Consider the following 23208-nt stretch of genomic DNA (forward strand, 5'->3'; position numbering starts at 1 on the left):
CCCCTGTCATAAGCTCAAAGACTCACCGTTGAAGTCTGGAGCTCTGTGGCCACCCCCACCTGTGTTGCCCTCATGAAATCACAAACATTTGCCTGTTCTTTTAAAACAGGGTGGGTAAGAGATTATATTACCTATTTATTTTAATTAACATAACTAATGTAACTTAATGACAGTATGTTAGTTTAGGCTGAAGTTCCTCTTTAAGTGCTTACACAGTGACCTGGGTATTCATTTAAATGGAGGAATTTCCTACTCTGTTCCCTATTCTCACAGGATGGTGGTGGTGGTGGTGGGGGGGGGGGGGGGTTGTCTATAGAAAACCTGCTCCGAACTTGTGTGAACCAGCCAGTGAGAAGGCTGCAGCAGGAGAGGCAGCAACATTGTATCGGCGAGAAACAGAACAACCTTGGGCAGTTTGATCAAATATGTGACAAGGGTGTATAATGCATGTGAGAATCTCAAGAATTCAAGGTGAAAAGTCTCTCTGTCACATTCTACAGTATATGTTTACTGTATTGATCAATTTGTTAGCTGTGGTCTTCGATTTATTAAACATTTCTGTTTTCATGGTTCTACCTGATCTTGCCTATCTATATAATACTTTTTTCTTTTAGCACCCAGCAAACAAACGCAATCTTAATATGGATTAAAATGATTTAACTGATCTTGGTTATAGTTTTTTTCATCTCATCAGATTTAGAGTCCACTTTATTCGCCAAGTGCAACAGGTGTCATCTCCGGGAATTATTTGTGGTAACACATGACAATTAGCATAGGGCAAAACAACAACATAGCAATATATGACATAATGCAAAATAGCTGAAAGGTGAACATAGGATACGCATACGGAGGTTAGGCATAGGAAAAGAAAAAAGAAAGTACACTAGTCCTTCAGAGATGCTGGAGGGGCTATTCTGGTGTATGACTTTGGAGAGGAGGCTTAAGTTCAGGAGGAGGTTGAGCAAAGAAGGTATTTCTGTGCCTGGAGGTTTTGGTGGGGATGGTCCAGTAGCAGCAACCTGAGGAAGGAGGTTGAAGACACGGCTGCCTGGGTAGGAGGGGTCAAGTGTTATCCTGTTGGCCCTGGACCTCATTCTAGATGCTGGAGGAGGTTCAGCGGTGGCAGGGGTAACCCAGTGATCCTGTCAGCGACATTGATTACTTTCCTGGAGCTTATGCTTGTCGCTTGCATTTGTCCCTGAGTACTAGATGATGATGATGATGATGATGATGATGATGATGATGATGATGATGATGGAGGAGCAGAGGCAAAAAAAAAACCAACGATTCAATGGTGGAAGTATAGGAACTAGTCATTAACTCCCGTGGCATACTGAACTTTCTTACTTGCCTCAAGAAGAACAGCCTCTGCTGAGCCTTCTTTTGGTTTATGGTGGTGTTCACACCCCATCTCAAATCATTGGTGATGGTAGTGCCTAGGAACCAAATGCTATCTACCCTAGACACCTCGGTGCCATCGATGGACACTGGGTTGAGGACTGGGCGAGTGCCTTCTGAAGTCCGCAGTCAATTCAACAGTTTTTGCTGCATTTAGGACAAGCTTGTTATCCTTGCACCACTTGCATATCACTCAATCTGGCTGTGGAATGCATGCACCACGTTTTTGCCAATGAAGCCAAGGATGGCTCCTATTTGATCTTATTAGCATTTTAACTGCTTGCTAAGCAGTAGAGAGGAACTGGATTGAGTAGGAGAGCAAATGTTAAAGGAAAACTGAGCTCCACAAGTTGTCATGGATTGAGCAATGAATAGGAATACGATTTGTCATTTATACCATTTTTGGTGTTTCATTAATTACCAGCTTTACAATTTAAAACACCATTTTGGCAGCTGGCTAGGAAACACATTAGAAGAATATATATACACGATGAGCGTCCAACCCAATTGCAAAATTGCACTACTCCGTAGGAGGAGCTGTATTGGTTAAATGCTGTAATACTGTAGCACTATAGGAAACACATTACTTGCATGTAAAGTTATATACATAAGAGTTTCTCTTCTGAAATGACCACTCCCCATTGACCTGGCTGAAAGTCTTAAGTGTGTACAGGTCCCCCCCACAGTGTGGCTGCCTTCCTCTTCTGTGACCCACCTGTATGGATTGCTCTCACCCAATGCCCATTGGTTGTGTGTTTGCCCCCTCTACACACCCTAAATAGAGCAGAACATGCTGCACAGTTGGAATCTGAAAAGTGTTTCTGAAAACTGCCTGTTTCAAAATAGCCACCCAAAACAAACTGTAATGATTATTTTCAGGTGACAGAAGTCCCAAATGTGTACTTAACCTAAACTGCAATAACAATGAGTTATCGTTAAAGACGAAAACTCTGCCTAGCAAAAACTACCAATGTAAGCACAACTGGGGATGTGTGTTCTCCCTGTGTCTGTGTTGGTTTCCTCCAGGCACTCTGGTTTCCTCCCACAACATACAGTTAGGTTAATTGGCTTACCCCTAAATTGGCCATAGACTACAATGAACATATGCCTATGGGAGGGATTAGGTTGTGAGTTCATCTAAGGAACAGTTTGTGACATGAGTATGTACTCTGTGAAGTGCTGTCCCACTATTGTGCCATTCAGTGTAAAGAAAATGCATTGGTTGCTGTGCTGAATGCACTGCTGCATGTGTTTGTAATACATAGCAGATGCTTTGCTATTCCATTCAAATGATATAGAATCTACATGACAACAGATGCCAATACAACACTTTCAGTATAAAGCAAAACATAGTTCTGGCTTACTACAGGTGAGGTTACCGGTATTCCTTTTTCCTTAAGTATTTCATATTTGGTTTATTAGCACCTTTGTTTTTGCCCAGTCCAATCATTAGACACTTTAACCTTGGAGTTCTCCTTTACATCTTTGGAAAGTTAATATAATGTATGTTTGGATTCTGGTCATACAATTTACATATTGAGACATACACTTACCTAACTGTTTTTTTTTTTTTTTTTTTAATTTGAAATACATTTAGGTAAACGCCGGTCCTTTAGCCTATGCCAGGGCATTTCTAGATGACAGCCGATCCAACAAATATTCCAGCAAAAAGGTCAAAGAACTGAAAGACATATTTAAGTATGCACATATTAATATCTAATGTACTTGAATTCTGTACTGATATTTGATTGCTTTATAATCATGTGGCTTTACTGATGATGACACTTTAATGTTGTGATATATTGAACTTGCTTGTTCAGCTTAAAACCCAAATACATTGTTAATATGCTAAATATGCACTTATTAGTCTTTATGATGTTAGCAGTAGAGTATTGTACCGTTGTAGCCCGCAGGTAGAGCAGGTAGAGCAGGGGCAGGAGCCTTTTTGGCTGAGAGCCATAAACGCCACATATTTTAAAATGTAATTCCGTGAGAGCCCCCCCCCCACACACTTGGGGGTTAATTCACTTTGTAGGATGAGATCCCCGCACTTAGGCCCAATAGGCTGCCTGTCAAGTTACAGGCAGCCTATTGGGCTAATCAAAGTGCGGAGATCTCGTCCTACAATGTCACTGAACCGGACAGGGTCCAGAGTGGGACAATTGGAGCAGCCGTTTGTTTTGGGATGGCACAAGTAAGTTAGTAGTGCATGCTACAGCAGTAGCGTGCCTACTTTGAAAATTTTTCTTGCGCTGCCACACTATGGGCCCTTTTACACTTAATGCGTTGGTATGCATTAGTGTGCTTTGGTATGCGTTTCTTTCCATAGCAGTGCATTGTGAAAAAGTTTGAGTTAAAGCGTGTATAGTGGGAACTGTGCCATAGGAAAACATGGGCATTACTTTGAATATCAGTTTTCTTTTAGTTTTAACTGAGAGCAACTGATTAAGTGTAAAAGGGGCCTAAACTGCGCTGCTTGAGCAATGTAGCTTAGTGAATCAACCCCTACTGATTTGTATGTGAGCCAGATGTAGCCATTAAAAGAGCCACATCTGGCTCCCGAGCCATAGGTTCCCTAACCCTGAGGTAGAGTCTAAAGAAGGCTTATTGGTCAAAAGTGTATTCTTTTTTTCCTTTTAAGACCTTTTATGTCCAATAGATGGAATTATTGTGAATCAAAACTTTCTGCTAGTCATAATGCTATCGTACCATTATCATGGATCAAAATATGTGTTTTTTTTTATCTAATAGCTCAAAAAATATTTATATATCAGCAATGTCCCCCCCCCCGCCCCCCCCCCCCCCCCCCCCAAGGAAAATGGTTTAAAAAACATCAATGCATCAATGCAAATTTTAAAACATTTGTCTTTTATTTTTTACGAAAACCTGTGACTTTACTTTTAATAACAATCAGATACCCCAGGAGAGGGAAGCATCAGGATCCTAATGAGGCTTCCCCCGTCCCTCTCCATATTCCGTTCCAGCCCACAAAAAAGTAAACAACAACAATAACCTACATTGCTGTGTGCATGTGCAGTAGTGGCTTTCCCCTCGGGCTCCAGCCAAAATAGCTGAGCCCGAACGGGTCCGCTCTACTGCATAGGTGCATGCATTTATTATGTTCTTGTAGACTTTTTTAGACTCGTACCAAGGCAGTGCATATCATCCACCACCCTTTTCTAAACTCCCTTGACAAAAGCCTGTTTTACTGGTTTACTTGCTACAGTTAACTGTTGATAACATCTGCTATACCACCTGCTGGATGGTCCATGCGGACAGACAGTCTGAGGCTGGCACCTAACACAAAATCTCCCACACAGTTAATAAGCATGGGACCAGCAAGAGAGAACTTAGAAGAAAAGCTGCTCACTGTATGAGGGGCTGGTCTGACTAGGTTGGCAGGTTCTCAGAAGGGAAGCTTTGGGTCATAAGAGACAAAGAAAGTGAGAGAATCTGAAGACATGACAAAAATAAGTTATTTAGGTGATACCTTTAATGATTTACTGTACAAGATTTCTTTGCAAGCTTTCAAAACTTTGTTTCTTCATCAGGCATGTTTCAGAACTGGATCAGAACCATACAAAGTACTGTCCCACAGAGCCATACAAAGTACTGTCTCACAGAGCCATACAAAGTACTGTTCCACAGAGCCATACAAAGTACTGTCCCACAGAACCATACAAAGTACTGTCCCACAGAGCCATACAAAGTACTGTCCCACAGAACCATACAAAGTACTGTTCCACAGAGCCATACAAAGTACTGTCCCACAGAACCATACAAAGTACTGTCCCACAGAACCATACAAAGTACTGTCCCACAGAACCATACAAAGTAATGTCCCACAGAACCATACAAAGTACTGTCCCACAGAACCATACAAAGTACTGTCCCACAGAGCCATACAAAGTACTGTCCCACAGAGCCATACAAAGTACTGTCCCACAGAGCCATACAAAGTACTGTCCCACAGAGCCATACAAAGTACTGTCCCACAGAACCATACAAAGTACTGTTCCACAGAACCATACAAAGTACTGTCCCACAGAGCCATACAAAGTACTGTCCCACAGAACCATACAAAGTACTGTTCCACAGAACCATACAAAGTACTGTCCCACAGAGCCATACAAAGTACTGTCCCACAGAGCCATACAAAGTACTGTCCCACAAAGCCATTCAAAGTACTGTCCCACAGAGCCATACAAAGTACTGTCCCACAGAGCCATACGAAGTACTGTTCCACAGAGCCATACAAAGTACTGTCCCACAGAGCCATACAAAGTACTGTCCCACAGAACCATGCAAAGTACTGTTCCACAGAGCCATACAAAGTACTGTCCCACAGAACCATACAAAGTACTGTTCCACAGAGCCATACAAAGTACTGTCCCACAGAGCCATACAAAGTACTGTCCCACAGAGCCATACAAAGTACTGTTCCACATAGCCATACAAAGTACTGTCCAACAGAGCCATACAAAGTACTGTCCCACAGAGCCATACAAAGTACTGTCCCACAGAACCATACAAAGTACTGTTCCACAGAGCCATACAAAGTACTGTCCCACAGAACCATACAAAGTACTGTCCCACAGAACCATACAAAGTACTGTCCCACAGAGCCATACAAAGTACTGCCCCACAGAGCCATACAAAGTAGTGTCCCACAGAGCCATACAAAGTACTGTCCCACAGAACCATACAAAGTACTGTTCCACAGAGCCATACAAAGTACTGTCCCACAGAACCATACAAAGTACTGTCCCACAGAGCCATACAAAGTACTGTCCCACAGAGCCATACAAAGTACTGCCCCACAGAGCCATACAAAGTAGTGTCCCACAGAGCCATACAAAGTACTGTCCCACAGAACCATACAAAGTACTGTCCCACAGAACCATACAAAGTACTGTTCCACAGAGCCATACAAAGTACTGTTCCACAGAGCCATACAAAGTACTGTCCCACAGAGCCATACAAAGTACTGTCCCACAGAGCCATACAAAGTACTGTCCCACAGAGCCATACAAAGTACTGTCCCACAGAACCATACAAAGTACTGTCCTACAGTACTTTGTATAGTTCTGATCCCTTTCTGAAACATGCCTGAAGAAGAAACTTAAAGTTTTGAAAGCTTGCAAAGAAATCTTGTACAGTTAGTCATTAAAGGTATCACCTAAACAACTTTTGTTGTTATGTATTCGGATTCTCTCCATGACTAATACCAGACCATACGCAACTGGCTTCGCCAAAAAGAAAGTGAGAGTCATGTAATTGTTTGGGAGTGAGCTGGTACACCATTTGTCTGTATCCATGGTACTATGTGATGCTACATGGGTTGCATGTATCAGAGGCAGGTTTTGGATTAATTATACTGTAACTCTTATTTGCATCACTTTATAGGCAGTTTATTCAAGCATGCGGCACAGCACTAGATTTGAATGAACAGCTCATTAAAGAAGATCAGTTTGAGTATCATGAAGGACTGAAATCAAACTTTAGAGATATGGTGAAAGATCTGTCAGAGATTATTCATGAGCAGGTATGTACTTCTCCTTCTTCTTCCCCCAATAGGACAGGACAGAGTTGGGCTTTGGTTAATCATTAATATACTGTAGAAAGCTGAGGAAGGTGCAGGCATGTGAATGCAGTATCCTAGAATGTTACTGGGAGACCAAACAGTTTACAATATATGCAGTGCCATAGACTTACATCACTTCCGGTCACCACACGATGCTGCTGGTGGTTGCCGATAACACGCTGTTGTCACGCCAGGGCATGGAAGGTATGAAATGCCCAATAGGTTTTATTGCTTTAGAGATAAAAAAAAAAGGGTAACACAATGCAATGAAAAGATCCCAGTGTGAAAGGGGCCTCATTCTACATGAAGGTGTTAAAATTGGTCAGTGATTGGCCAATCTTAATTGAAAGTTTGTATCGGGCTTCACTGAACAAAGTATAATATATGCACTGGAGATGCTTGAAGATACCTTAGAAGATCAGGCCAGAAAATTCCTTGCAGATAAAGTGTTGTCTGGTCCTGGTACACTAGCACTGCATAGCGTGCATTTTAAAGGGAAGGTTCAAGCAAAAAAAAAAAAAAATGAGTTTTACTTACCTGGGGCTTCTACCAGCCCCATGTAGCCATCCTGTGCCCTTGTAGTCACTCACTGCTGCTCCAGTCCCCCGCTAGCAGCTTTCTGACCTCGGAGGTCAGGGCCACATTGCATACATTTTTACGCATTCCAAATAGTGCAGGAACAAATATTTACGCGTTGCACCACTAACGCGTAAAAATGTATGCGTTAATGTTCCTGCACTAGCGGGAATGTGTAAAAATGTACGCAATTCGGCCCTGACCTCCGAGGTCAGAAAGCTCCCAGCGGGGGACTGGAGCAGCAGTGAGTGACTACGAGGGCACAGGATGGCTGCATGGGGCTGGTAGAAGCCCCAGGTAAGTGAAACTCATTTTTTTTTTTTTGCTTGGACCTTCTCTTTAACAAATCCTGCAGCATGAAAGAGAAAAGAACCATTGGTTCAGTTGTGATGACGTGATGCATGTATACGTACTGTGCTTGTATATCAAGATGTTGTTTGCTTAGCAAGTCAAAATTTCATAACATTTTTTCAGTGTCTTGCAAAATGCTAGCAAACCCAGTTGTTTGTAACCCAAAGTTTGCGGTGGCTTAGCGGATGAGCAGGCACTTCCGGTATGACGCGGTAAGTGTGTTAGGCCCCATTGCCTTGCATTGACTTTAAGCTCTTTCACATCGCTTGTGAACCGATTTTGTGCACGCATTATGATCTGCGGGGTGAATGTCGGGAAGTCGCAGTGCAATGCTGATTAGCGGCGGTCATTCTATTTCACCTAGCGGCTGGACATTACGAAGTTCCCAGATGCGTTACAACGTAACGCTCTGGAACGCTTTCTTCTAATGTGGAAGTTAGCATGAAAGTCAAATAGACTTTCAAGGTAACTTTTTTATATGCAGCCCAGGAGCGATCCATGAAAATGCATAGATCAGCTCCTAGTGTGAAAGAGCCCTTTGCGTTGCCTTGCCTTAAAACAGGGTAACACAACGCACACTTGCAAGGCAAGTGTAAAATGGGACTCCTTTTGCAGTCCTGGCAGATTCTCTTTAGATTTGAATAAACATTTTTTGGGCACTTCTTGACTTGCTAATTTACTCATGAGTCACTCTCTCCTATATGAAATGTTATAAGGTTGCATTTAGGCTAAAGTCACAGTGGTGTCCAAAAACAGGTATTTCCCTGCATTTTCTGATATGCTTATTTGTAGTGTTTGATTGGATGTAAAGCTGGTGAATGTAATTTAAAAATGTCAAATGGCCTGAGTGCTGTAATAATACACCTGTGTTCAGGTGGCGTGCAAACAATACATTCAAGTTGGGTGCAGGACTAGTGTCAGTTGTTTTCAATAATGGGTGTTCGCTGACTAAACCCCTGGAGCAGGTATCTGTCAAGTATTATTCATGTACTTAAATTGTTTTGTTCAGAAACAAATGTAGATTTATGATCATCTGTCAACTTTAATGTTAGATTTAATGACATTTTCCTCTGCATGCATTTCTCATTGAAATGGAAAATGACACTTCAGAATCTGCCATACAAAAGTGACTTATATAATGATTATGTATGTTATAGCGGAATATAACCCTGCATTTCAACTTTGCTCTAAAACATTATTTACAGCATATTATATGCAAAAAGCATTTTTTTTTTTACTAGACCAGCATTGGAAGGGTTAAACACAGAGGTTTTAAGTTCCGTGCAGACGTTCAGATAGTTACATTCTATTTAGTTAGATGTATCTATTGATAAACAGTTACACACTCTTTGGCTGTCCTCCAAGCTCCTTCTCAGTGAGAGAGATGAGTCACAATAAACACTTAAAAGATACATATTTGTAAACAAAAAGTATCTAACTGAAGTTCGGATGCGTCTGCAGAAATCTCTAGGGACTTTAAAGCCCTGTGTAACCCTTCCAATGCTGGTCTATTAAAAAAAAAAATGCTGGTTGCATATAATATACTGTAAATAATGTTTTAGAGCAAAGTTGAAATGCAGGGTTATATTCCGCTTAAAGCCTCATAAACATTAAACAGTATTTTCAGTACATTAGACATTAAAGAGGAACTGTAACGACAAAACGGCCCCTGGGGGGTACTCACCTCGGGTGGAGGAAGCCTCAGGATCCTAATGAGGCTTCCCACGCCGTCCTGCGTCCCTCGGGGGTCTCGCTGTAGCCCTCCGTGCAGCGGTGACGCAATATTTACCTTCCTGGCTCCTGCGCAGGCGCTCTGATGCCTCTCGGCGCCGAAGTAGGCGGAAATACCCGATCGCCGTCGTGTCTGCTCTACTGCGCAGGCGCAAGTTTCCGGCGCCTGCGCAGTAGAGAGGACCCGACGGAGATCGGGTATTTCCGTCTATTTCCGTGCCGAAAGTCGCCACAGCGCCCCCGCTGGAGCCAGCAAAGGTAAATATTGAACTGACAGTCGGCACAGTCGCCGGCTGTTCGGAGGGCTGCGGCGAGACCCCCGTGGGACAGAGGACGGCGTGGGAAGCCTCATTAGGATCCGGAGGCTTCCCCCACCCGAGGTGAGTACCCCCCAGGTCTTTAAGGCTGTTGAAAAACATTGTGAGCGCTTTCTGAGTGCTTTTCTGACCGTCAGAGCATACCAAGGTTTTTTTTTTAAAAACGCTCCCATTGACTTGCATTAAAATCGTGGAAAAATTGCAGCGATTGTGATTTTTTAGAAAAATAGTGATCACAACAATTTTACCACTATTTTCATGCAAGTCAATGGGAGCGTGTTTAAAAGTAAAAACAAAAACCTCGGAATGCTCTGATTGTCAGAAAAGCGCTCAGAAAGTGTTCACAATGGGCTTGATTCACTAACACAAATAGCATGCCTTATCAGAGTTAACACGCCTTATCAAAGTTAACATGCCTTATCAGAGTAGCATAGCGAGCGATACGAATTTATGCCTGCTAATTGACAATGACGAGAGCTCACATGACAGGAAACTTGACAAGCAGCCTATTGGACCAATCAAAGTGCGGGGATAATGTCCATTAAAGTGATTCGACCCACAGGGGCTCAGGGCAGGACGAGTGGAGCTCTCGTCATTGCCAATTAGCAGGCATACGTTTGTAGCGCTCACTATGCTACTCTGATAAGGTGTGTCGACTCTGATGAGGTGTGTTAACTCTGATAAGGCATGCTATTTGTCTTAGTGAATCAAGCCCAGTTTATCTACAGCCTTGTTGTGGTAAACACAGAGTCCCCCCCCCCCCCCCCCCAAAAAAAAAAAACAGCTCCCTTGAGCTTGAAATAGGGAAAAGAAATGGGCAGTCCTAAAACTTTTTGTTAAATCTTTGATTAGTCTTCACATTAAAACAAAGAAGAGTAAGTGAATATTGCTTAGTCAGTATTGTTAGTTTTTAATTTATGACAGTATTACTATAGCACTAGAACACTGGGACCAAGTCACGGGCCAACCTTAATGTCTAGTGGCCACCTCCCTCCCTTATACAGTTCCCTGGTGTCTAGTTGCCCCACTCTCTCCCCTATACTGTTCACTGGTGTCAAGTGGCCCCTCCCATATATACAGTAGTTCCCTGTGGTCTAGTGGCTCCCTGCCTCCCCTATACAGTTCCCTGTTGTCTAGTGATTCCCTTTCCCACCCCTAAACACCTTACCTAGTGGTTCTCCCTCACACCTGTAAAACAGTTCCCTAGTGGCTAGTAGTCTCCCGCTGTCCCCTCTAGAGTGCCCTGGTGTCTAATACTTTCCCCCTCTCTCCCCCATATGGCTTCCCAGGAGGTCTAGGGCTTCACTCGAGATACAGTTAGAGTGGGCCAAACATAATGCAAAGTGGGTAAATCACTTGCTGGCCAAATTTGAGGCCCAAATTTGGACATTGGGACAGAGTTTGACATGTATGTACTAGTGTTAATTGGTTACTTAACTTGTTACTAAGTAGCAATTGCAAAGAAATGCTCATCAATATTAAATGGTCCTAAATTTGCTTACCTGTTTTAGAAACCTGTACTGGATATAGAGGGCGAATTTCCTACTTTAATCATTTGAGCTTCCTCACTTGACAGAAACCAGGAATTTGAAAGGTTTTTACTGACAGTGTCGTCAAAAGGTGACCATACATTAGTCGGTGGACACCAGATGGACACCAGATTGACCATCTGATAGGTCCTTTTTTGATCAAGTCTGATCAGAGAGGGATTTACTACCAATCAATTTCTTGAAAGCCTTGTTTTATTACAAAATACTGGAACCCCTATGATTATTCATGCAAATAAGGAGCATCCTGCAGAAACCTCCCCTTTTAAGACATTTTTGTATTTGTGTCAATAAAGATTTTTGATATTTTTTGTACCACAAGAGCTGCAAGACTTTGTATTTCATGTTTATTATACCATAGTTCTTTCTACTAACGCAGTGAATTGTTTTGAGGTGAAGTGGATCACATCAAAAAGGACTTTAATGGCTTTTTAGTCTTTTTCCTAAAAAAAGATATTCTCCCAATTATAATATTACAGAGAGGGATTTACTACCTGCCCACACATTGCTCACAGATCTCTAATAGAAAGGAGATTCAGAGATGATATAGGTAACTGTAACTTTTAATTGTCCAAAAAAACTCACATAATTCTCAGAGTTGTGTTTTTCCGAGTTTCCTTCTGAGTTTCCTTTTGGAGGAGGTAAGGCCACCTTTACCTCCCATTTTTAAAAAAAATATTTTTTTAAAGTGTACCTGAGAACACCACCTAAGGGACCATTCTTACTTGGGGCTTGATTACCTCCTTCCCGACTGCCTCACGCGGATAGGCGTAGGGAAGATGGCTCCCCAAGACCGTCTAATGCTGATCGGCGCCAAGTCCTGGGGTGGAGATCAGCCGGGATAGCACGTGTGGATGTGCGCACATCCTGCTGAGTTACGGTAAACAACGTGCCTGGGCTGGCAGGCTGTAAATCAATAGAAATCCATCAGAAATTACTTGTACAGCTAGCCATGGCGACGTAAAGACATGCCTGATCAGAGCTCCTCACTCGGCAGCACTTAACCACTCTCATGACTGCTCGAAAACCAACTTTCTCCCTACCAAACTATGTCCAGGGAATCCAGGAGGCGAAATACTTCTAAAACGCCCTTGAAAGAAGATTCATCTCAACAATCAGTGACAAAGTTCCTGACGTGCTCCTCGATGGATCAGGCCAAGATGGCGGACAACTCTGTTTCACGCAGCAACAAAGGCAAGGATACGTCTCGCTCCCTCAATGAGATTTGGGACTACCTTCACAGTTTGCCCACCAAAAACGATCTCACGGAGCTAGCGGACCGGATCACGGCTAACACAAGAGCGGAACTCCAAACACTACACGCTACAGTCACAGACAACAGTACCCGTTTCTCAGCAGTGGAAGTTGACCTGGCTGCTGTCCGGGCCGACCTTGCCTCCCTTCAGAAAGCGCACAAATCCCAAACCATGCTCAACACTGCACTACGGGCTGGGATGGAGGATCTACAAAACCGAAGCCACAGGAACAACATTCAGCTGAAAGGACTCCCAGAATCAGTGAGCTCAGAGCAACTCTGCGAGAAGGTGACAGCCATTTTCAATGGCTTACTAAGAAACCCAGATGATGCCATTATTAAAATAGACTGCATCCACCGCGCCCCAAGAGCTAAACCCGCAGACATTAAGCCACCGAGGGACGAGATATGCAGGATTCACCACTTCTTTCTGAAACAGAACATTATGAAAGCAGCGAGACAAAGAGCAGAAATCCTATATGAGGGAAACCGAATTGGCCTTTAGCAGGCTCTAACTCCAAGCACCCTGGCCCAACGCAGGGCTCTGCAACCTCTACTTAAAGAGCTGCAAGAGCATGGCGCAGTATACAAATAGGGATTCCCCTTTCAAATGATCATTACTCTGAAAGGTAAATCGTTTATCCTCCGCACGCCAGCAGACCTTCCAGACCTCTTCAAATCTCTGGATATCCCTGAAGTTGAGGTCCCCGATTGGCAACCCGAGCAACTTTTCTTGGGCCTACCTCAGCGCGCCAAGCGACAGTGTCCATCAAAATCCCTGCAAGGCGATCATCCCTGAAAACATCACAATTGCAACTTCGACAGATAAGTACTTATCCTAAATTACTCACTTAGGAGTTTGGGGGCTCTCAGTTAGGTGGGATCTGGGATGGGGGTTTGGATCACGGGGGGGCCTGAAGACTTTTACCCACATTTATAGACTTCGCTGATAGCGGTACTACACGGGTACTCAACTCTGGGCCTTGCCTAAGCAACTTTTCACCCATAATGCTTGCTCACACGTTTTTACTCATATTAAAAACTATGAAAGTCTCTCGGTGGCTATAACATATTGTTTATGTGCAGCGATGTGTATATCGTCTCAGAGGAGCATGTCAAAACAAGATGTGTCGCACTTGCATACTTGTTCCTTATAATGGGACCTTTATTAATGGCCGCTTCTCACTAATTTATATGTCTATGGTCCTACAATCAGCTATTTTCTACTCTGTAGAGGGGGGGCTCTTAGTTAAGTGGGGTGGGGAGCTGGGTCACGAGGTGCCTTAAGTCTACCGTCTTCATGGTTTTACTCTGCTTCCTTGCGATATCTCTTGTTTAACTAAAGCTTGGTATAGTCTACACACCGCACTTAATTTTGATGTATGTTTTTGCACGATTGTATTTAGCAATGTCGCGAAAGATCTACAAGGTGTATGATATCTTGCTACTTCTATCAGAAGGTCCCTGAATGCAATATTGTATAATGCTTGCATACTCAAATGCATACAAGAGGACGGACGCTTTATATATGCAAAGGTCTAAGATATAGATGGATCCCTATAGATGTTTATACTCTGCCTTGCTAGACTATCTTCACCATTGGGTTATATATTATAGGCAAGGATCAAAAGGTAATTAGTGCCTCTGTTTAATTTAAATGCACTATACATGCTTGCCACCAGAGTGTACTGTGCCCTCCTTATTGGTTGTCACAACTTATTTAACACCATAACATCGCCATCTAGGTAGCAAAACCTTCTTGTCCACACAGGAAGCCGTAGTAAATATTGGCACCTCACATTCCAGCACCAACCCTTGTCATCCCCCCCCAAGCCTCTCCTCCCAACCCTTAACGCTCCGACACCTATCCTGTTCTACACTGTTGGTGGGTAAACACTCTGAGTGTCCTTAACCCCTCCTATACACCAGACTTGGTACGCCCAACCAACCCCTCAATATGTTAAATTGTGGTTGACAGTAGTATCCTGTGCATTCACAATGAAAACTGCATTGTATGTTCAGAGATAGGGTTTACCCCTGGACACTCCCCTTATATGGAGTTAGTTGGTTGAATCCTTTAGTCTGTTTTTATGCAATAGTATAATAGAGTTGGTTAATGTTATAACAATGCACTTTGCCATATGATGTCAAATCCGAGTGAGGTTTACATGGTTGGGACACAGTCGACATGATGGTTTCATACCCACATAGGCCAGTGCACGTGACTGTTAATCACAAAGTGATGATATGCTATTTTTCTGCAGTTCCATTTATGGTTTTATGGTTTAATTTTACCCCTTCTCCTACGTCTCAAGAGGTTGTTTGCCTAGCTTATACAGGCACCCATTGCCAATGGCACAGTTAAAGATAATCTCAATCAATGCCAAAGGCCTGAATATTCCGGAAAAAAGGACAGCTCTATTACATGACATGTGGAAACAAAAAGCTGATGTTGTCCTAATACAGGAAACACACTTCAGAGGGGAAACGACCCCAAAACTCACGAACAAACGCTTTCAATTACTATTCACAAGCAACTCTCCAGATACTAAATCAAAGGGGGTTGCTATCCTCTTAAACAAAAACTTCAGATTACAGACATCGAGACTAAAGGTGATGATCAGGGCAGATTCCTCCTACTAAAATGTTCAATCAACCATTAGAAATATACTATTTGCTCGCTGTATGCCCCAAATATGAACCAAGTGTCTTTTATTCAAAACATTTTAGACACTCTAGACCAGTTTCGAGAGGGCAGTATCGTTATAGGGGGTGATTTAAATGTAGCCCTAAACCCCAAAATTGAAATGCTTTAAGACCTTTGGAGAACTTTCCTTATTCAAAATTAATCTCGATAAATGCGAAGCCCTTAACATAAACCTGTCTAGAGACCTTCAAGGTAATACTGCGGAAAATTTCCCTTTTAACTGGAATGAACAACACATAACATATCTGGGAACTAAGATCACACCCGACAATAAAAACTTATTCTTTAAAAATGTTCCACCTCTTTTAGACACTTTAACAGCAGATCTTAAAAAATGGGATAAACCACAATTCTTGTGGTTCGGTAGGATAGCCATTGTGAAAATGAACTTAATGCCGAGGTTACTATACCTATTCCAGACTCCTTTATCAGAAAGACACAGATGACCTTCAACAGGTACATCTGGAAAGGTAAGCCCCCTCGCATCCAAAAGTTGACTCTTTTCAGGCCTAAACAGGCAGGTGGTGTGGCTCTTCCAGACGTGCAAAACTATTATAATGCAGCAGTTCTCACCAGACTAGTCGACCGGCATAGACATGCAAACACTAAGCAATGGGTCTCCATTGAACAGTTTATGACACTGTGGCCTCAATTCACGGAGCATTATCAAACGTTTATCAAACACTTTATCAAACGTTTGATAATTTACCTCATGGGTAAAATCTCATTTTAAATTCACTAAGATGTTATACATTTATCGAATGTTTTACCGATAAAACGTTCAACAAATATATAACACCTTAGTGAATTCAAAATGAGATTTTACCCATGAGGTAAATTATCAAACGTTTGATAAAGTGTTTGATAAACGTTTGATAATGCTCCGTGAATTGAGGCCTGTATCCTTTATCCAATTTGCTGTGGTCTTCAAATAACTTGAAAAGAGATTGGTCAAGATCAGACCTTGTCCTGAACACTCTTAGAGTATTCTCTAAAATGCGTGCAATTTACACAATGTCTCCATGGCCTTCCCCCCTGCTACCTATCTTGAACAACCCAGCCTTTCCCCCTGGATGTGCTCCTGGGTTCTTGGGGTTTTGGAAAATGAGAGGGCCTAACAAACCTCAAGATATGTTCCTTTTGAACAACTAGGCCCCTCTAAATGAATTAGGAATAGATTCCAAAATCCTGATTTGGATTGGTGGGGTTTGATGCAAATTAAGCACTTTCTTCATTCATCTTCCATATCTTCCTTACTCAACCAAACAGAATTTGAGAGGATGTGCCTAGCCACAGATCCAATTAAGAAGACCCTCTCCCTGATATACAGATTACTGTCCAATCTATATGTAGATTCACTCCCCTTCTTTTCAGCTTGGGAGTCGGATTTGGAAATTAGCTTCTCCTCCGCCCAAAAAAACACAATGTGCATTTTTGCTCACAAGACATCCTCGGCAGCACACATCCAAGAAATTAACTATAAAATTCTAACACGTTGGCATTATACGCCCCTAAAGCTATCCAAAATGTTTCCAGATACAGATTCCAGCTGTTGGAGGTGTAACTCTGCTGAAGGTTCTTTACTTCACATCTTATGGGAATGCCCTAGTGTTAGTGCTTTGTGGAAAAAAATTGAAATGATCCTAAAAGAAATGTCTGGAACCTTTTACTCCACAATTTTACCTCCTCAATCTTAATAATTGGCGTATAAGGTCTTAGCAAGGGTTCTGTGGTACGGCACATCTTAAACGCTGTTAAAACTTTATTACTCAGAAATTGGGGATCTACACGAACACCCTCTATTTCTGATACGGTCAAGGAACTAGATTTGATTTACGATTTAGAACAGAACGTGTTCTCTATACAAGGTAGATCTGAAAAATTCTCCTCTATCTGGAGGCTATGGCTGACCTATAGATATTCCTCTGAATTCAAACAGATCATGGAAGCGGAATGTTAAATGAATGTGCTGTCACCTTCTTTCTTCTCTCTTTATGAGTATATTAGCTTCAAACAGATCCTAAGGCATTAATTGTTATCCTGAAGTATTTAACGGGCAATTTACATCTTCTCTGCAAACACCCTTGAGACTTCCCTAGTTATATGGTTCAGTTTAAAGAATTACTTTTCGCTTTTCTATAAATATAAGATAAAATAGAGTTCAATTTAAGATAACATTTCCTGATCTAGACCTCATCTTTTGTCTCAATATCTCATACTTCGAAATGTTTTATATAAATGTTCATGTTTTTATCTAAGCACTTCCAAATTGTCTAAATCTGCATGCTCTGCCCACAAGGATACTATTGTACTGTCAACAAGAATGTCATGCAGATACTGTATCATTAATGTGCCTTGTATTGATATTGTTCTCTAAATAAAAGAATTTAAGAAAAAAAAAGAGAAGTTACTTGTACAGAGCTGCGATCTAGAGCTGTAAATCAACAGAATGCCGGCAGAAACTACATGTGGAGAGCTGCAATCTAGTGCAGCGCTGTACAGGTGACAGCCCAGTCGCTTAGCTGTCCCCTAGATAGGCAGTTAAACAGACTGCTCTCATAGGCTGATGCCTATGAAAGACGATCTATGTGATTGGATCACAGGGGGAGGGTGGGAGGAATAATAATAATAAAAAAAACCCTAGACATTTTTATTAAAAAAAACAAAAAAAAAAACAATAAAATGAATAAAAAAAATTAAAACGGCAGCAGCAATCATATGTCACCAACAGAAATCTCTGGTGGTGGCAAGAAAAGGAGGTAAGATTCATTTGTGTGCTAAGTTCTATGGCCGTGCCGCAAACTGTTAAAGCTGCAGAGTGCTGAATTGTAAAAAATGGCCTGGTCATTAGGGGGGTGTAAGCCTGTGGTCCTGAAGCGGTTAAGCCCCCTTAAAGGAGTCATTCATTAAATTATGCTACCCCCAGTTGTACTTACCCGGAGCTTCCTCTAGCCCACTACGTCTCTCGCCGCAGCTCAACTGGCCTCCATTCCCTGACGGTGCACAAGACAACCTCCAAGTCATCCTCTACTGTGCCTGCGCGAGCGCCGCTGTCAGTCACCTCCATGTGGTCCGGAGTGTCTTGCGCATCATCAGGGTACGGGGGTCAGCAGAGCTGCGGCAAGGGACATAGCGGCTGCAAGGGGCTGGAGGAAGCCCCGGATAAGTAGTACTCGGGGTAGCATAATTTAATTGATGACTCCTTTAAGGCTGCTAGGGCCTCTCCCTGGGTGTCTACTGTCCCCGCTGGATGGCCCGGTAGCCGCATTTATCACACATGCACGGCCTAGACCGGGAGCATAGTACGCTTCTCAGTAGTTACTGTGCAGAATGACGGAGGCGTGTGTGGGAACAGGAGACAGGAGCCACCCAGCAAGACGGCGAGGGAGAAAGACTTTTTATTGGTGTCCAACAATAAAAATCTTAACCTCTTATCATGAGGTAAGACTGTTCCTAGTACTTACCTCCACTCACTACACATTGAATCACAATTGGGGCGCCTCCTCCCATCTTGCATTGTCTCCTCCCCGTGCCAGGGGTTACCTCTGCAGCTACATCCAGTGGTCCTTTGTTTTTTCTGGAGCACGACCCACATTGATCAACCGAGACATCATAACTTAGTGGAGACAGTCCTCCACGTGCCTGAAATTGTGGTTTCCTATAGCAACCCACGTTTGTGAGTGTTTTTTTTTTTCTTTACATTTCCCATTTTCCAGAAATACTACACTATTGGCGCTCCTGGTGCTCTTTTTGTCTCCTTTTCTTACCGGTACCTGGGTTTCCAAACCTAAAATTAATCTACCAAACCTCCCAGAATCTGTGAAAGGAAGGCAATTTCTTACTGACTGTTACCGCTTACAGTGTTTTGCACATCTACAAATAATAATATGCAAATATGATAAAGACATCTGTTTAAGATTGGAGATTTGCATTGCAAAAAATAGTCAAATCAGTAAAAAGTCATGGAATGTTTGCTTTTATTGCTGACATTATTGCAGCATGAAGCAGCTTATTATGTCGCTCATCTTACTCTGTGCATTGCCTGATTAGTACATCCCCAGGGGCTAAATGTCATTTTATTTGGCTGCTGAGAGCTTTCACACGGTAGTAAGAATGTCACGCTCCCCATTTAGTATGTGCTGAATCCTAGAGTCTAGTTTGTGTATTAACCTGATTAACATTGCGCTGTCGGCAAGTTCCATTAAGCTAAAAAGAATGTTGAGGCTTTGAGGAGAACGAAATGAGAATATAAACGGAAAAAAAATCCACTCATGATTTTAATGCATCTGTTGACTAAATCAGAAATGGGATACTCCATTAATTCTTTCAGAATTTCTCAGGCAATACAGCTGAGATCTTTAAACTATGACCCTTTTTTTCACTGGCCCTTTTTAAAGTGTAACTGTCGGGCATAACATAAAAAAATCAATTCTTTATTTTTATCTGGTAAACAAGTACCGTATATTCCGGCGTATAAGACGACCCGGCGTATAAGACGACCCCCCAACTTTTTCAGTTAAAATAAAGAGTTTGCCATATACTCGCCGTATAAGACTACCCCTCTTCACAACCTGCCTCCTCTGTCCTCCTGGCCCACCCCTGTATACACCCTTTGTATATTACTGGGTGCTACAGTCATCCAGGGGATGGAAAAAAAGTTCAGGCTGTGTTATTTTAGAACTGGGTGTCAGGTGTGGGGTGTCAGTATTTGTGCCAGGCAGAGCTTACCGTGTGCAGCAGCCTTAGCGGAAAGGTCCACTCGTGTCCTGGGTCCTTCTATGTCCTACACTGTCCCCCTGCATCATTCCTGTCCGTGTCCCGTGTTTGAAGATTCAAAGCTGCAATACAGTAACTAGCATCTTGCGAGCAGCCGCTCGCGTGGGTAACGGCAGCTTCCTGGTTCCGGGTCACCTGACTGGTGACGTGCGCTCCACAGTTCAGTGTCTTCCTACGCACATGTCACCAGTCAGGTGACCCGGAACCAGGAAGCTGCCGTTACCCACGCGAGCGGCTGCTCGCAAGATGCTAGTTACTGTATTGCAGCTTTGAATCTTCAAACACGGGACACGGACAGGAATGATGCAGGGGGACAGTGGAGGACATAGAAGGACCCAGGACACGAGTGGACCTTTCCGCCAAGGCTGCTGCACCCGGTAAGCTCGGCCTGGCACAAATACTGACACCCGCACCTGACACCCGGCGTATAAGACGACCCCCCACTTTGCAGAAGATTTTCAGGGTTCAAAAAGTCGTCTTATACGCCGGAATATACGGTAATAAGGATGCTAACCAGGCAATCCAAAAGTTAAAATCTCTATAACTTTTCTTGTTTATAAATGATCATTCCCCAGTTTACCTGACTCATATTTGGTACACACAACATTTGGTACACAAAAAGGAAGTTGCAGGGCATGCTGGGTTGTCATTTTTTGCTTCTGTACATTAGTTAAGTCTGAGGTGAAATAAAGAAGCAAAAAAAGACAACCCAGCATGCCCTGCAACTTCCTTTGTGCGGCAACTTACCAAATAAGGGTCAGGTAAACTGGGGAATGATCATTTATCAGCAAGATAAGTAATAGTGATTTTAACTTTTGGATTGCCTGATTAGCATCCGTATTACTGGTTTACCAGATAAAACTAAAGAATTGATTTTTAATTTTATGCCCGACAGTTAAGGCTCATACACACATCAGACTATAGTCTTTGGAAAATGAAAGATCACAGACCAATCTTACCACCCTTCATGTAGTATGAGAGCCATACTCTACACAGTCTATTCTATGTAGCTGAACTCCCCATCAGAAAAAAATCTTTGCAAGATGCTGCACACACAGATGCTGTACAGACACAAAAGATCAGTATCTGCAAAAGATCTGTTCCCACCAAAGATCCGTTCCTGCAAATTGCATTCATAGTCTATGAGATCTGCAGATCATCATACACACCTTGTTTAACTGACATTCATGAATCACTCGCGTTCCCAGCCTGTCAGCGGCTGTCGCCGAGCCCAGAAGTAGCCGCCGGTGGGGACAGGAGGATCGGAGCGAGGCTGCGAGGGCACTATACAGCTTCAGGGGGCTGAGGGATGCCCCAGGTGAGTAAAAATCATTTTTTATTTTTGACTTAAGTATCCCTTTAAGAAAGATGGATAATTTAAGACACTCCTCTGACACACCCTATGTCATGTTATCATCCAAACCACGCTGGTCCTATCTATCATCACTAGTTTTATTTCACAATAACATTTAAAAGTAATAAATATATTAATTTAAAGGATGAGAATAAAGTTTAGAGATAATCCACAAGGCAGCCTAGGCAGGTACCTGGGGCCAGGTGGGTGTCGAGGCCCAACTGCCACTTTCTCTGACCCCTTCCCTATCTTAGGTCACAAAAAGGTCCATAATGGAGAGACAAAGCTACTATCTTGCTTAGGGCTCAATTTCATTTGTATCTGTCCCTGCCTGTAATTATGTTATTTGGGTGGTGGGCTTATAGCTCAGGTAGAGACCCGTCTACGGTAGTTCTTGACTTGTAATGACAAAACACTGCACTGCAGTGTACTGGTGGTGTTGGTGCTAAAACACACTAAGCTGTCAGAGCCAAATCCACAAGCAAGAAACATTTCAGGATAGTCAAACACCCGGGGGAGGGGTAATAAAATCCCTTCTCTCAGCTTTCCTTCATAAATGACAATAGTTACAGTTTAAAATATTCCTTGTGCCCACAAGAAAAAGAGCAAGGCAGGCAATAGCCAATAGATGCCATTTACAAAGTAATACTGCTTATAGTATTTTTGTGGATAGATGTTGTGCATTTTCCACAGCGGTTTAGGAAGCACTTTGAACAGTTCTTGTCACCATCTGTCGCTCAGATGGGTTTACAGTGTAATTGCCTTGTTGTGTGAAGGGACTGGAGTTCCATGCAAGCAGAGAAAAAACATACAAAGACCACCTACCTAGGTATTGGCATGGTTGGTGTATGGATCTAGGACTCTTGCACTCACTGCAGAATGGAAACTACTTTGCCACTGTGCTTGCCCAATACATATCTTTACTGAAAATGTTGAATTGCTACTAACTCTATGTGGACAACTAAATATAAAGTTGAAGTCTACTATTAGCAAAAAACCATATTTTTTGAACCATAAGACACACTCAGGTTTTGAGGACAAAAATCAGGCCGCCTGCCGCTGTACAGCTCCGGGTCCCCCGTTCATGCTCATGTGGCCTCTGCAATGCAGCCTTGGTCCTTCTTCTCCCCGGTGTCCATCTTCTTGCTTTGCTGTATAGCGGACTCCTGCCGCTGTACAGCTCCGGATCCCCCGTTCATGTCCACGTGGCTTCCGCAATGCAGCCTTGGTCCTTCTTCTCCCCGGTGTCCATCTTCTTGCTTTGCTGTATAGCGGACTCCTGCCACTGTACAGCTCCGGATCCCCCGTTCATGTCCACGTGGCCTCCGCAATGCAGCCTTGGTCCTTCTTCTCCCCGGTGTCCATCTTCTTGCTTTGCTGTATAGCGGACTCCTGCCGCTGTACAGCTCCGGATCCCCCGTTCATGTCCACGTGGCCTCCGCAATGCAGCCTTGGTCCTTCTTCTCCCTAGTATTCATCTTCTTGTTTTGCTGTATAGCGGAATCCTGCCGCTGTACAGCTCCGGGTCCCTCGTTCATGTCCACGTGGCCTCCACAATGCAGCCTTGTTCCATCTTCTCCCCGGTGTCCATCTTCATGCTTTGCTGTATGGC

The 23208-nt window shown here is 43.0% G+C and overlaps 1 protein-coding gene across 4 annotated transcripts in view; it reads left to right on the plus strand.

The window, feature by feature from the left end:
• Window positions 1–23208, plus strand: part of DOCK11 (dedicator of cytokinesis 11) — a 404878-nt gene that overhangs the window by 373725 nt on the left and 7945 nt on the right. For all 4 annotated transcript variants that reach the window (XR_011023561.1, XM_068250928.1, XM_068250930.1 and 1 more), the window contains 2 exons: window positions 2996–3096; window positions 6805–6943. Coding sequence is in view for 3 of the 4 variants with exons in the window: in XM_068250928.1 (XP_068107029.1) it covers window positions 2996–3096; window positions 6805–6943 (240 nt within the window). In the remaining variant the exon portion in view is untranslated. The remainder of the gene's footprint in view (window positions 1–2995; window positions 3097–6804; window positions 6944–23208) is intronic.

Source organism: Hyperolius riggenbachi, chromosome 8 (assembly GCF_040937935.1).
Source record: "Hyperolius riggenbachi isolate aHypRig1 chromosome 8, aHypRig1.pri, whole genome shotgun sequence".
Taxonomy (NCBI): Eukaryota; Metazoa; Chordata; class Amphibia; order Anura; family Hyperoliidae; genus Hyperolius; species Hyperolius riggenbachi.